At 47.3% G+C, this 14,830-nt stretch overlaps 1 protein-coding gene across 1 annotated transcript in view; it reads left to right on the forward strand.

Annotated features, from left to right (window-relative positions):
- The first annotated feature begins 3,172 nt into the window (after positions 1-3,172).
- Positions 3,173-14,830, forward strand: part of LOC149522183 (killer cell lectin-like receptor subfamily B member 1B allele C) — a 31,803-nt gene continuing 20,145 nt past the window's right edge. The window contains exons 1-3 of the mRNA XM_089771494.1: positions 3,173-3,352; positions 4,210-4,250; positions 13,796-13,929. Coding sequence (XP_089627620.1) covers positions 3,173-3,352; positions 4,210-4,250; positions 13,796-13,929 — 355 coding nt within the window. The remainder of the gene's footprint in view (positions 3,353-4,209; positions 4,251-13,795; positions 13,930-14,830) is intronic.

Raw genomic sequence — 14,830 nt, forward strand, 5'->3', positions numbered from 1 at the left:
GTAGGAGATCGTAATTTAGTAGAGAAATTGAAGTATTCCTTGCAACCACTTAAATCCTACTATTTATAATTAATAAAATCACTTTTTTAATAAACCCAGTGTAAACAATTATCATTCGTGGGAGGTCAACAGCTGCACATCTCTCTCTCTCTCTTATGATAAAGTGAGATGGAGGACAAGTTAGGAGCTTGCTCTGTGTAAAACTTTATTCAGAGTTTATCTGGGGTTCAGGTCTCTTTGGGGCTGTGCACTTGGGTGTTATGTTAATCCCCTTTTGATCGAGCGTTCCCAGAGCTGAGCTGATCTCAGTGTTTGTGTTGCTCTGAGGTGAGCTCTGACCCCCAACTCTGTGCCATTGCCAGAGAAAACTGGGGGTGGAGGTGGGGGCGGGGAGAAAGGTTTGACTCAACAGGACATGGTGGGGCATCCGCCAGGGCAAGTAGGCAGGCTCAATGGTAGTTGTGTCCATCAAGGGACTGTCTCAAGGGGATCTTTGTGACTGAATCCATCGCAGTGTTGTGACCTCTTCCTTTAAATGTACCTCCGCCAAATTTTCAGTAGTTTGCTTTTTTTCAACCAAAGGACACGCAAAGTGTCAACAACAAAACTCTACACTTCAAAGTGACGTACCCCAAGCTCCATTGCTCAGCTGCCTTGTTATAAACATTTAACACTTGTTAGTTCCATGGACTAGACTTGTTTACTGCTACTAAAAACCGTGTGTGGGCCTGCACGCCCTTTTCATTGCTTGTTAACCACTAATGTTGCACGTTTCTTTGCTGTCTGCCTCTGCTAAGGAACCAGCCCATGGCTACTAGCTGCTCTGCACGTTCTCTCAGCGTTTCCATAGCACTTACAAGTTCTGCTTCACAATGCACAGTTGCATCAAGCTCTTTGCTGTTGTGAGGCTGTTCATTTGAAAAGCGTTGGTTTTCACACTGTAGGGAAGAGGTAGGGAACCTCCAGGGCGCATCTGGCCCCCCAGACAATTCGATCCAGCCCTCAGCAGGTCCAGTGGCCATGCAACTGTGTATAGAAACCTGTGGCCAGACAGCCTGTCTCCATATCATCCATCTTATTTGCCTCTCTGAAGCACAGGACAAAGAAGGAGCAATAAAATCAGCATAGTCTATGCTGGCTCATCTGATCCTGAGAAGCTGAAACATAGATATGAGGAGAGATCAGGATATGTGAGACTGCCACCGGCTGGCACCTATGTTGATTCGAACACACACACAGTCCCTGAGAGGAATTTCCCACTGAGAAAACAATGTCCTGTACTTCCAATTTAATCATCTCAAATCTCTCTTACAAGTGTAAATTAAGTTCACAACTCCCTTGTAAGAACTGGTCTCACAGCAGACAGACCAGCATCAATTGGCATTACAGATAAGAAAGAGAAAATACGTGACCCCATGGGTATAAAAGATGGGCCCAGCAGACACTCACTTTGAGTGTCATTCTACCCTCTACCTGCTGGTCGGGTTAGGTGTTTGACCTCCCGAGGTTCTATGGGGACGCCCACCTCGTATTTTCGTCTTTCCTAGGAATTGAGGGACCGGCCCTGGCCTGACATGCTGGAGTCGAGAGGCACAGAAGGGGGTAAAAATGGTACCTGGATGTGGTCCTCTGTCTTAAGTGTACACATAGAAAGAGTAAGCTGTTACTTGGTACCATTATTTCTATTTTTCTATCTTTATCTTCTTTGTAACCATTTTTAAGATCTATATTTTGTTAATAGTTAAGAAATAGAACAATAGCCATTGCAACCATATGATTTATAAGCTTCTTTAATAAACCTGTAACTGTTTAAGCTTTAACCTGACTCCTTCAGTTGCTGTAACAGAACCAAGCACAATTTAAAAGAACTTCAGCCGGTCATAAAGGGACAGACATAGGGAGAGCTTGGGCGTTTGGATTTGTGTCACTCCCAGGTGACAAGATCCGTTGGGGCACCTTTTCAGCCTTTCCTAGGCTGCCCTCTGCGAAGGAACCCCTGTGTTCTAGCAGCTAAAATCTAAGGTGTAATAAGCTCTTCCTATATAACGGGGCGTCTGTTGGCCTGCTGGCCACCCTCTGCGATGGGACCCCGGTCCTAGCAGTAAAGGCACGGACGTTAAACCTTTTCTCGGAAACATACACACACACACTGCCCTGACCGTCGGCTGACAAGACCTCACCCCAACCTCACCAGCCAGACACTTCCAGCGCCTTGTCCTGCACGTAGAAGAGGAGGCAGACGTAGGTGAGGTGGCCGGAGGGGGAATTCCTTTCCCCAAACCTGGCAGCCCAGCATTAGCAGGGAAATACCTGAAGCCCCACATCAGCAGGGACCCATGCCAGACAGCCACTTCCTGGAGCATCTAGTCCCGGCCATCATCTCTACCTCCTGCAGATAAGGAGGCCTGTGGGATCAGGAGGGAAAGGGAGAAGCCACCCTCCAAAAGAGGTTCCCAAGCCTCTTCCCAGACTGCTGTTCTTTTTTGTTTTTTGTTTTTGTTTTTTTTTGCTTCTCACTTGTGTATCTCCCCTGACTGATTTTTCTGTGGGCTAGTGGCCCCTGAATAAAAGAAGTGTCCGTCCCCCCCCTCCATAGGGTATATCTTCCTCTGTTATCAAGCAAGCATGAGAATGTGACTAGCTAACAATGCTGAGGCTATGTCAAGACTACACTCTTTTATTGGAAAAAGCTACACAAATTGCGAAGCACAATTTGCGTAGCTTTTTCCGATTGGTTCTTCAGAAGAGGCTTTTCCAACATTTGGCCACATGTAGACAGGGCCAAATGGTGGGAAAGCCTCCTCTTTTGAAGGAGCACTTATTCCTCGTGAAACGAGAGACACAAGGCTCCCTGAAAGAGCGCATCTGCTCTTCCACACAAAAAAAAGCAGAAGAGCAGACGTGTTCCCTGGACACAGCGGGGTTTTTCCGGGATACCTCTGGTATCCCGGAAAAACTCCCGCAGTGTAGACATACCCTGAGTCTCCTTCTCAACTTTTTGTTATTGCTGCTAGGCTAGAAGAAGAGGAGGAAGAGGACCGAGGAACAAACATAGTACCTGTATTTAAGAGGGGGCAGAAGCAATCCAGAAAACTAAAGGCCCATTAGTTGATGTCAGTTGTACGTGAGCTCTTAGAACAAATTGTGAAAGAGTAATTAAAGATAGAGATAAATGGCAGTGGGAGAGGAGGGAGGGTTTATGAAAGGTAGTTGTACCAACCAGACAAATCTGATCTATGAGAAAGTAGCTGCTGTTCTAAACAAAGAAAATGCAGGAGCTCTAATCTGCCTGGAGTTGAGTAAAGCATTTGATACAATTCCACATTGGAAATTATTAGTCATATTGGAGAAGGTGAGGATGAATACAAAAATCTAAAGGGCAGGTAGGGAACTGGGTAAAGGGTAGACTACACTGGGTCAAGTTCAAGAGAGGTTATGAGTGGAGTTTCTGAAGGATCAATCTTAGGACCAATTTTATTTAACATGTTCATTAATGACTCCAGCATAGAAAGTGGGAGTGTATTACACACACAAAGTTGGGGAATATTGCCATTATGCAGAAATAGAATATCCTAGAAGAGTTGGGTGACCTTGCAAACTGGACTAATAGACCTGGAATGAAATTCAGAATGCAAAGTGACAGGCCTAGCATGAAGAATGCAATTTAATTTGGAAGCGACGGAGGAGGAGAAAGACCTGGGAGTGCTGATCAATTGCAAGATGACTCAACTGCCAGTGTGGTGCAGCTATGAAAAAGGTCACTTCAGTCCTAAGATATGTCAGGCAAGGCATTTCCTGTAGAGGTGGGGAACTTGAGAATTGTTGTCATCGTTGTATAAGCCTCTGGTGAGACCTGATTTGGAATACTGGGTGCAATTCTGATCTGCCATGTTTACCGAAGATGATTTCAAACTGGAACAGGTGCAGAGAGAGGCTCCTTGGTTCACAGAATTAGAAGAAGCCTTGAGAGCTCACTAAGTCCAGTCCCCTGCACTTACAGCAGGACTAAGTGTTGTGCTTAAAAGAAGCATCCGTCTTCTGGAATCTCTCCTGTTGTCCATGACTTTTGAAGGATAATAGCTAATGGCTCAGATATCTCCTCGGTCAGCTCCTGGAGTATTCTAGGATGTATTTCATCTGGTCCTGGTGACTTGAAGACATGTAACACATTTAACTATCTCTTTGATTTCTTTTCTTTTCCTATTTTAGGAATGGAGAACCCTTTACCAGAAGAGAATTAAGGATTTTTGGTAAAACAAAGGGAAGTATGATTGCTCTCTATAGTGTGGCAAAGGTGCTGTGATGCCCCATGGGTCTTACCCATCTAGGCAGTTATTACCGTATTTTCGCGAATATAAACCGCACCCGAATATATCCCATGGTTTTTGCCGTTTGAGTTTAGAAATCCCTGTATACCCCACACACGAGTATAGCCCGCAGGAGAGACTCAGTGGAGAATGGTACTACAAAGCCCCTTTAATCACCTGTCATAAGCCGCAGCTGATGATGATAATGCAAAGCCCCTGTAATCACCTAGGCTGTGTCTACACTGGCATGAAGTTCCAGAAATGCTTAAAACGGAATACTATTCCGTTTTCAGTTTTTCCGGAAAAGGAGCGTCTACATTGGCAGGCTGCTTTTCCGGAAAAGCCCTTTTTCCGGAAAAGCATCTGGGGCTTTTCCGGAAAAGAGCCCCAATCGCCTTTTCATGATCGGGGCGTTTTCCGGAAAAGACTACTGGGCTGTCTACACTGGCCCTTTTCCAGAACAGTGTTCCGGAATAAGGACTTATGCCCGAGCGGGAGCAGAATAGTTTTTCCGGAATAGCGGCTGATTTTGTACAGTAGAGCATCATTGCTTTTCCGGAAAATCAAGGGCCAGTGTAGACAGCTTGCACCTTATTCCAGAAAAGCGGCTGATTTTCTGGAATAAGTGGCCCAGTGTAGACACAGCCCTAGGGTGTGTCTAAACTACATAGCTCCATCGATGGAGCCATGTAGATTAGGCTGATCAGCAAAGGGAAATGAAGCCGCGATTTAAATAATCGCAGCTTCATTTAAATTTAAATGGCTGCCACGCTGAGCCAACAAACAGCTGATCAGCTGTTTGTCGGCTCAGCGCGCTAGTCTGGACGCTCCCGCGCCGACCTGAAAACCCTTTATTGACCTCCCCGTTATGCCTCGTAGGATGAGGTTTACCGGGGAGGTCGATAAAGGGCTTTCATGTCGGCAGGGGAGCATCCAGACTAGCGCGCTGAGCTGACCAACAGCTGATCAGCTGTTTGTCAGCTCAGCGGGGCAGCCATTTAAATTTAAATGAAGCCGCGATTATTTAAATCGCGGCTTCATTTCCCTTTGCCGAACAAACAAATCTACATGGCTCCGTCGACGGAACCATGTAGTTTAGACGTACCTCTATTAATGAGACATTCTTTGAGGCATGTGATGCCTGCTTGTGAACCTGATCCATGCAGGGGAAGCACTCACCTCCTTGGTAGCTTTCGGAGGTAGCCCAATGCATGCTGGGGCTGCACTATGCCTCTCTCAGCTGGGAGGAGCTCTCAGAGCCTGGGTGGGTGCGGGGGGGAGGGAGTCGTTCTCCAAGGCATGTGACGCCTGCCTGTGAGCCTGATCCTTGTGCGGGACGCACTCACTGCCCAGTTGCCGTGCAGCCACACTCACCCCCAGCTGAGTAAAAAAAGTTTTGTAGACCCTGCACCCGAGTATACCCCACGGGGGTGGGGGGTTGCGGGGTTTGTAAAAAGGAATATAACCTGCGGGTTATAGTCGCTAAAATACAGTATATGCCTCAGAGGCTCACTGTGACCCTCCACACTGCCTCTTTCCTTTTCTAGAGGCTAGGGTCACAGCTTACTGGATCATCCTCATTGTTGACAAAGTCAAAGGACGGGGGTGAAACCCTCCCGTAATACTGGCCTCCCGTTCCAGGAGCAGACTTTTTAGTGGTGTAGGGAGGGTTGGGAAGCCCAGGTCCACCCACTACTCCAGGTTCCAGCCCAGGGGCCCTAGGTAGCAGCAAATGGTTGGATTTTCCTCTTGCCACCATACATCAACCTTTTCCCTGGGCCACTTCCCCAAATGCCAGGCCTTCAGCTGCCCCCCACCATCCTGGGGGGAGTGGTGTTCCAAAGGATCAGGTAAGTGGCTCCCCTATCCCAAACAGTGTGAGACAAAGAGGGGGGAGAGTCCCTGCTCCCATCAGCCCTTCCACCATTGCCCTTCTTGGACCACCCATGGGGCCAGGCAGAGGAGCCTGGGCTGCTGCCTACCCAACAGAAAAGGCTGGGGCTGGGAACTGTGGCCTGTCCCCCCCCAGAGAAGAGACCAGGAGGTCCAATTAAGAGAGGTGCAAGAGAAGCAGCATCGCCTCCTCAAAAATCTCCAACTCTCCCAGCAGGCAAAAATTGCGATCTCCATCGAGATCACCTTCTTCTTGTTAACATGCCTGTAGAAACTTTTCTTGTTATCCTTCACATGCTTTGCCAGTCACAAGTCCAACTGAGGGTTAATGATGAGGGTTAATGTATGTGTGTGCAGGATTTGGACGTAGGCAACACTATCATGAGAATAATTGTAAATATTTACACTTAGGTATCAAAATCTTTTTGCACAGGCTTTCTGAAATATTTCACTTCCCTTGCAGCAGGATTTTGGTCACTTTCAGTGATGATCAAGTTTCAGAGGGAATTAGTCTGGCTCAGGAAAAATCACAAGAAGTCCTCTGGTATTGTAAAGACTAACACATTTCATAGGCTATTAGGGCCTAAGTTTTCATGAGCTACAGCTGGGGAGAGGGTCTCTCACAAGTGTGAAATGCAGAGCGTATGCTGATGCTCTAAGATCACACAGGAAAGAAGCACGAGGTAAACCACCGCTTAGGCAGGCTCCTGTAGCCATGTTAGATCATTTCCTCTACAGTAGTGGAGCAGGCAGAAAAAAAAGTACCATTAAAGAAAAGTAACATGAAGCCTGAGTTTGAGATAATATTTGCCTATCAGGGAAGTGGGGGAGAATCACATGATATTCTTGCACTTCATTAAAATATTTCAGTGTAAGGGTAGATAGTTAAGTCATTTAGGGTATGTCTACACTACCCCGCTAGTTCGAACTAGCGGGGTAATGTATGCATACCGAACGTGCAACTGAAGCCCGGGATTTGAATTTCCCGGGCTTTATTTGCATAAGCCGGCCGGCGCCATTTTTAAATGCCGTCTTGTTCAAACCCCGTGCCGCGCGGCTACATGCGGCACGGGCTAGATAGTTCGAACTAGCAAGCCATTCCGAACTATCTAGCCCGTGCCGCGTGTAGCCGCGCGGCACGGGGTTCGAACAAGCCGGCATTTAAAAATGGCGCCGGCCGGCTTATGCAAATAAAGCCCGGGAAATTCAAATCCCGGGCTTCATTTGCACGTTCGGTATGCATACATTACCCCGCTAGTTCGAACTAGTGGGGTAGTGTAGACATACCCTCAGTCTCAGTCTCCTTGTCCCTCCAGAACACTAATAATTTCTAGTGCTATTACATTAAAAAAAACTGTGTTAAAACAGTTGCAAAGTCAAATACTCCAGTTGAGATACTAGAATTTAGGTTTCCTGTGCAACCTTAATTTTGTCCCTTTGTACAAACATTGTGTTACTGTCTTTAATTACATGATCACAGACTATTTTCCCATAGGATTCTTGCTTTATTCAGTACACAGGATACATGATGATCTGGGAATCAATCAGAGCTGTGGCATGCAGGAGACAGTCTGACTCTTACCTCATTTGTTGAGGAAATAGAAATGTGTGTAATAATAGTGAATGAAACAAGGAATTGCAGATTGGAGAACTCAGGTCTTACTGTTTAATGCAGCTGTTTGCCACCCTAGGAAATGGATTCTAACCCTGCCTCTGCTACAGTTCCTGTGTGGTGCTGGTCGAGTCACTGAAACCAAACTTTTCATATGTGGTCACCAGTTGAGAGTATTTCTGGTTTTTTGGCTGATGAGTGTAAGACACCAGAGGGACCTGTCCTGCAGAAATGATGAGTGCTCAGTGCTCCTGCCTGTCACTGAAGCCGATGGGCAGGTGCTTTAAATGTTTCAAGTGGTAGAAAAATGACACTGAGTATTCCGAAAAAATGATCATAGGCATCTGTAGCTGTTCTGTGACCAGTAGTTAGTGTTCTGTGACCTTAATCTCCTAGGGTATGTCTACACTGCCACCCTAGTTCAAACTAGGGTGGCTAATGTAGGCATTCGAAGTTGCAAATGAAGCCTGGGATATTTAAATATCCCACTGCTGTTTTTAATTCAAAGCCTCTGGCCCTAGGCAACTCTGATGGGACGTTAGTCCCAGCCCTACCCCTTCCAGGGTGGGGGTGGAACTGGCCCATGACCATGTACCAAAGTTCGTTAAGTGGCTCCTCTGCAAAAATTATTTCCCACCCCTGATCTACACTTTGAATAGGGAGTATAAAGAGAAATATTATGTAAGTACTCATTCATTGACTGAGTCAAGAGTCCTTTAAAAAAAAACATATGATCATATTATAAAAGATGGTATCATAATCCATCCATGCAAGGGGGGTAAGTTAATGCTTCATTGGCAACCATAAATGCTAGCATTTGAATGCTTGATTTTACAATTGTAACTTTCTTCTAGAATAATGAGTAGTCCTCTGGCATCCTAGAGACGAACAAAGATTATAAGCCTTTATGGGTAAAATCTTTTCATCAGATGAATTGGAATGGAAATGATAGAATCCAAGGTATATATAACAGCAAAAGCCTGTCAATTATAAGACAAGTGTAATGAAACGAATTAAAAAACAACCAATAATCTAGTAGCGCCTTAAAGTCCAGTCATTTCATGGGCTGTGCCCACGAAAGCTTATGATACCATCTACATGTTATGTCAGTCTTTAAGATGCTTCTAGACCATAGGTTCCCAAACTGGGGAGCATGAAGAAACACACGCAGCTCAGGCTGTCTGGGGTGGGGGAAAGATGGAACTTCCCCGGCAGACTTAAAAAAAAGCCACCTTAAAAGGGCAATGCCGGCTTGGCTCTTAAAAGGGCAACTTTTTTTTTGTTTGGTCAACAACTTTTCCTGTGGAGTACCAGTACTTTTTTTTTTTACAGTGGTCCTGGGAATTAACAGGGACATGACTTTTTTTTGGACCTGGTCAGTACCTTTTTTTTTTCTCAACAAGTTTTGCTGCTATTTTTTTGAGAGGGGGAGGGGTGTGAGGGTTTCTCAAAAATCAAAAAGGGGGTGTGATGCCAAAAAGTTTGGGAACCGCTATACTAGACTATTCATTGTTTTTTAAGTTCATTACAGGCTCACTCAGCTCCCCCTCTGAAACTTTTGAAACTAATTAAGTCAGGCTGAATATGTCCCATTCATAGTTTTTTATGTTGAAATTGGAATATCAACGGCAGTAAATGAATTCCAGTTTAGAAGTCTCTCTCTGTAATTGGGTGATAAAATTGGGTTGGTTTTATTTGTGGGGGGGGGGGGGTTAACTGAAAACTGAAATTTAATCCCATGGATTTATGTTGCTCTCCACCTTGTGAATGGGATTTGAAGGTTTTGGGGCTATCTCCAGCTTCTTCCTGCTGGATGGTAGTAATCCCCTCAGGTTCCTCATGCTCCCTTGTGACGTAGTGGGGGTACTTGCTGGGCTGTGGTGACCCCTACTGCCTAGGTCCAACTCTAGGTCTGCTGGGACGGGGCCCTGGGCCCCCTGTTGGGGAACCTCCTCGAGTTCCGGGCCGCAAGCCCCTCGCTTGCTCTGGCTACGGGTGGTGACCAGCGTCCTGTGGGGTCCGTCTGGCCACTCCTCTAGGTCACTCCCCATTAGCACGTCGGTGGGCAAGTGCGGGTGCACCCCCACTTCCTTGGGGCCCTCCTTGGCCTCCCATTTCAGATGCACCCTGACTACAGGTACCTCAAAGGGGGTGCCGCCTATGCCCCTCAGAGTCAGCTGAGTGTCGGGTAGCATACGGTCTGGGGCCACTATGTCGGGCCGGGCCAGCGTCACCTCCGCCCCCGTGTCCCAGAAACCCGTCACCTTCCTGCCATCCACCTCCAGGGGTACGAGGCAGTCCCTCCGTAGGGGCCGCCCCGCCCCCACCCGGTGCACGGATAAATCTGTCTCCCGAGGGTCAGACCTCCCAGGGGAGGTGCACTGAGCATCCTTCCCCTCTCTCTGAGCGGAGGTTTGCCGGCCAGCCCCTGCCTCTGGGGCAGCCGGCCCTTCCTCCCGCCCCAGCCAGTTAACCCTGGAACGTCCCAGGTCATGGGACCTGTTCTTGCGCCTGGTGCATTGAGCCCTCTTGTGGCCTCGTTGCCCACAGCGATGGCAAGTTAGGTTCTGTGGGCCCATTCGGGTCGGCTCTGCCCGGGCCCTGGCTGGTTTTCTGGGGTATCGACGACTGGTCCTGGTCCCTGGGGCTCGCCTCGGAGGTGTCTCTCTCCGTTGCTCCGCCGAGAACCGGTCTCTGCGCGATTCTCTTTCTCTCCGGGACTCCCGTTCACCCCCGGACCGGCTCTCCGTGAACTCATCCGCCAGTCTCCCGGCCTCCTGGGGGTTCTCTGGTCTCCGGTCCTTGAGCCACAGCCTCAGTTTGGGTGGGCACGCTTCATAGAACTGCTCCATCATGACCAGCTTGAGCAGCTTCTCTGCGGTCTGGGCTCCGACTCCCGAGACCCACTTGCGGCAGTATTGCGCCAGGCGGGAGGCCAGGTCCACATAGGTCTCCCGTGGCCCTTTCTGTACCCCCCGGAACTTCTTCCTGTACATCTCGGGGGTCAGCCCGAACTTGTGCAGCAGGGCCTCCTTGACTCGGTTGTAATCCCCTGGCTGTAGGTCCTCCAGCTGACTGAGCACTCCGGCCGCCTCCTGGTTCAGTGCGGGGACGAGCTCCTGCAGCCAGTCAGCTGGGGGGACCTGTTGCAGCCCACAGGCCCTCTCAAAGGAGCTGAGGAACCCGTCTATGTCGCCCACGTCCTTCAATTGGGCCACTGTGAGCCTCTCCAAGCGCCTGGCATCCCCGGGACTCTGGGGCCCATCCACTCTTGGCGCAGCCGGGGCCCCGCAGGTTCTCCGCTCTGCCATGGCCAGCTCATGCTGTCGCTGCCTCTCTCGATCTTGGCGCTCCTTCTCTCGGTCCTGGCGTTCCTTCTCTCTGTCCTGTACTTCCAATTCCTTCATCCGCAGCTGGATCTCCAGCCGCCGCAGAGTGACGGCGTGTTGGGGGTTCCCCGTCTCCTGCACCCCGAGATGGCACAAACAGACTGCACCAGCCGGTGGAATAGAGGAAGTTTATTGCCTCTCCAGGATACAGCATAGCACAGATGTAGTCTGGTCACAGAACTGGGCTAGGATGCCTCAGGCCCCCTTGAGTTGGGGGGAGACTGGGCCCCTAAACTCCAGCTCCTCTCCCTAGGCTGTCTCCTCCATGCTCTCCCACAGTAACAACTAAATTCCCTTGCAGCCCTGCCCCCCAGTCCAGGGCAGCATTCACCTTCCTTTGTTCCTCTCCATGGGGGGTGTCTGGCCACTGGTTCCACAAGTTTGGCCTTATCTCTGCCTAGCGAGATTTTCCCTGCTGGGTCTTGCTCCAGACAGCAGGGGTCACCACAGCCCAGCAAGTACCCCCACTACGTCACATCCCTCATGCTGCAAAGAAACGTAAGTACTCCTTACTTTTTTAAATGCCTGAGAGCCCTTCTGCTGCTTTCCCTCAGGACTGTCAATATAACCATAGTTCATGAATTCTTCCAGCCTGAACATTTATGGATATTTAATATGCCTTATTCTGACTGGCACCCTCAACTATAAATTAAGATAAATTGGCTGTGTCTAGACTGGCCGCTTTTCTGGAAAAACTTGCCAACTGTCAACACTGGCCGCTTGAATTTCTGCAAAAACACTGACTTCCTACTGTAAGAAATCAGTGCTTTTTGAGGAAATACTATGCTGCTCCTGTTTGGGCAAAAGTCCCTTTTGCACAAAACTTTTGCGCAAAAGGGCCAGTGTAGACAGCTGAGATTTGTTTTCCGCAAAAAAGCCCCGATCGTGAAAGTGGGCGATTGGGGCTTTTTTGCGGTAAAAGCGCGTCTAGATTGGCCACGGATGCTTTTCCGTAAAAAGTGCTTTTGCGGAAAAGCATCCCTGCCAATCTAGACGCTCTTTTCTGCAAATGCTTTTAACGGAAAACTTTTCCGTTAAAAGCATTTGCGGAAAATCATGCCAGTCTAGATGTAGCCATTTTGTATTGGAATTATGTGTAAAAGATGCTGGGCTTGCTGTCCAGTTGAGATTACGGACTTTATAGTTGTATTGTCAGGCAGCCAAAGTGGTAGTAAGTATTGCAGGAAATGTGGGATACCGCATATGACCAGTGCTGTCTAACACCATTTCCCACTTGTCATGACACTGTATGAATGCAAGCACAATCATTATACTGGGGCCACAAATTCTACCCTCTGTTGCCAACTCTCATGATTTTTTCACAAGGCTCATGCTAATTATTGTTTTCCTAAAATCCCCAGCTCCTGGAGCCATGTGGATATGTGATTTCAATCTTAATGCCTAAAAAGGAAGCAAGTTTCTAGCCCTCATGGCTGAGCAGAAAACTCCCAAATGTGACCCCCCCCCCCCCCATGAAGCTTACAGGCTCAAAAATCAGAAGGCAACTAAAGAGCCTGAGATCTCTTATTTGTACATAATTGTCATAATTTTAAAGCTCATCTCATGATTCTGGTGAGCCTGACTCAACATTCTGAACAGCTGGGGTTGGCCACGCTACAGTCTATTGAACTGACTCTGTGCTGCCAGTCCCCATGCATGGAGCCCTGTTCAGAGACGGACTGGTTGCCCTTTGCTCCCAGGGACTTCAGTTGCACGACCGCTCCTGCATTCAAGTCCTGATACAGCAGTGTTTGTCTTGGAAAAGGCCGTTCAACCACCCCCTGCAGCAGAGTTTTTCACTAGCACTAGGGTTGAGTCCCCAAAAACACACAGGCTGTGTCTACATTGGCCGCAAGTTCTTGCTCAAGTACACTGACGTTCTAATGTATAAAATCGGGGCTTCTTGCGTAAGAATTATGATGCTTCCGTTCAGGAATAAGCCCTCTTGTGCAACTGTTATTGTGCAAGAGACCAGTGTAGACAGGCAATATGAATTTCTTGCGCAAGAAAGCCCTATGGTTAAAATGGTCATCGGAGCTTTCTTGCACAAGAGAGTGTCTACGCTGGCATGGATGCTCTTGCACAAAAGCACATCTCTTCTGCAAAAGCACATGCCAATGTAGACGCTCTCTTGCACAACTACTTTAATGCAAGAACTCTTGCACTAAAGAGTTTTTGCGCAAGACCATACCAGTATAGACGTAGCCACAGTGAACGGGGTGAAGGGTATAAGTTAGAGATGGCTGCACTGCTGAAAGGCTTGGAAAATGCCATTTGACTATTTCCTACTTGTATGCTGTGAGGAGACTTTCTTGCCATGTGAATGTTCAGGGATGTCCTGCTAAACTGATCAGATTACTTGTACTGCTGAAAAAAACCCTGTGCATTTGAAATCCTGAACACCCGAATAGGGAACAGCTCTCCTGTCCTGTGTGTTTCTAAAGCCCAACTCAGACTGGTCACTAGCCCACATGCCTTCATTTATTAGCTAGGTGTCTTGACATTTTAAATCACCGGTGAAAAGGAAGTACACAGCTTTAGCTAGATGACAGACACTTCCTGATTTTGGAGACATTAGCTCAGATATAAGTGAGGCTGCTCATACACTCTATCCTCTTCTGTACATGCTCTTCCTCCTCAGTGCGCAGCATGGAAGGACAAATTATTTATGCTGATTTAAACATTTTGGGAGCCTCTTCCAGGCCACTGTCTCCACCTCAGCATCTCAGTAAGTCTTTGGTTTCTTAGTTTTTGTACCAGTATGATCTCTATTTTTGGTTAGAAAAATGGAATCCTACTCTACGTTTTTATTTCAGTTGTAGCACGGAGAGCTTAGAAAGAAGGTCTTTAGAACCAAGGAGCAGCTCTACAGACTATCTTCATAGTGAGGGATTTCAGAGCATGTCAAATTCCCTACTATTGTTATGACTGGATACAGAATTTCTGTAAATTCACTATGATTACAGTGTTCATTATATTAGTACTATTAATACAGCCACAACACTATAGGTGTAGCCAGCGGCAGCCTATATGTTTGTAATTACAAGTGCAATCAAATATTTTATTTTATGCTGTCTTTATACATATTTGGAGGATTGAAGTAAACTAGTGAATTTATAGTTCTTGCTGCAGTGGGATAAGTCAGAACTGAAGGAGCAAGGCATTGGGCAAATCTTGAAGAATGAACAGAAGAGAAGGAAACTGGGAAGCTCCAGGAAAAGGAAGGATTTGATTGATGTTAGAAGAAAATTGGTGGGGATTCATTTAGGTACATTGTATCATGGAGTCTGTGTGAAGAAAAGGATTTACTGGCCTCCAGTGAAAGACCTAAATTTATCTGAGGAAGTTAGGACTGGGCTAGAGAAAAACGAGAATCTGGCTAGTAGAAAATTACAGGCAATCCCAGGATTTTGTACATGATTCTTAAATGGGAACACATGCTCAACTTCCCAGGTATCTCTGAGTGCAGAAGAGAAGACATTTCATGCCAAATGCATTTTGGAAAGTTGCAACTTAAGGATGACTCTCATATGTCTACACTGCGGGACAAAGGATACGTTTAGACTGTGAGGATCTATTGGAAAAAGATACGCATAATGTGCTCCGGTACCTTTGTTGATATTTTTGTC

This window comes from Pelodiscus sinensis, chromosome 19 (genome assembly GCF_052426305.1).
Source record: "Pelodiscus sinensis isolate ZL-2025 chromosome 19, ASM5242630v1, whole genome shotgun sequence".
NCBI classification, from domain to species: domain Eukaryota; kingdom Metazoa; phylum Chordata; order Testudines; family Trionychidae; genus Pelodiscus; species Pelodiscus sinensis.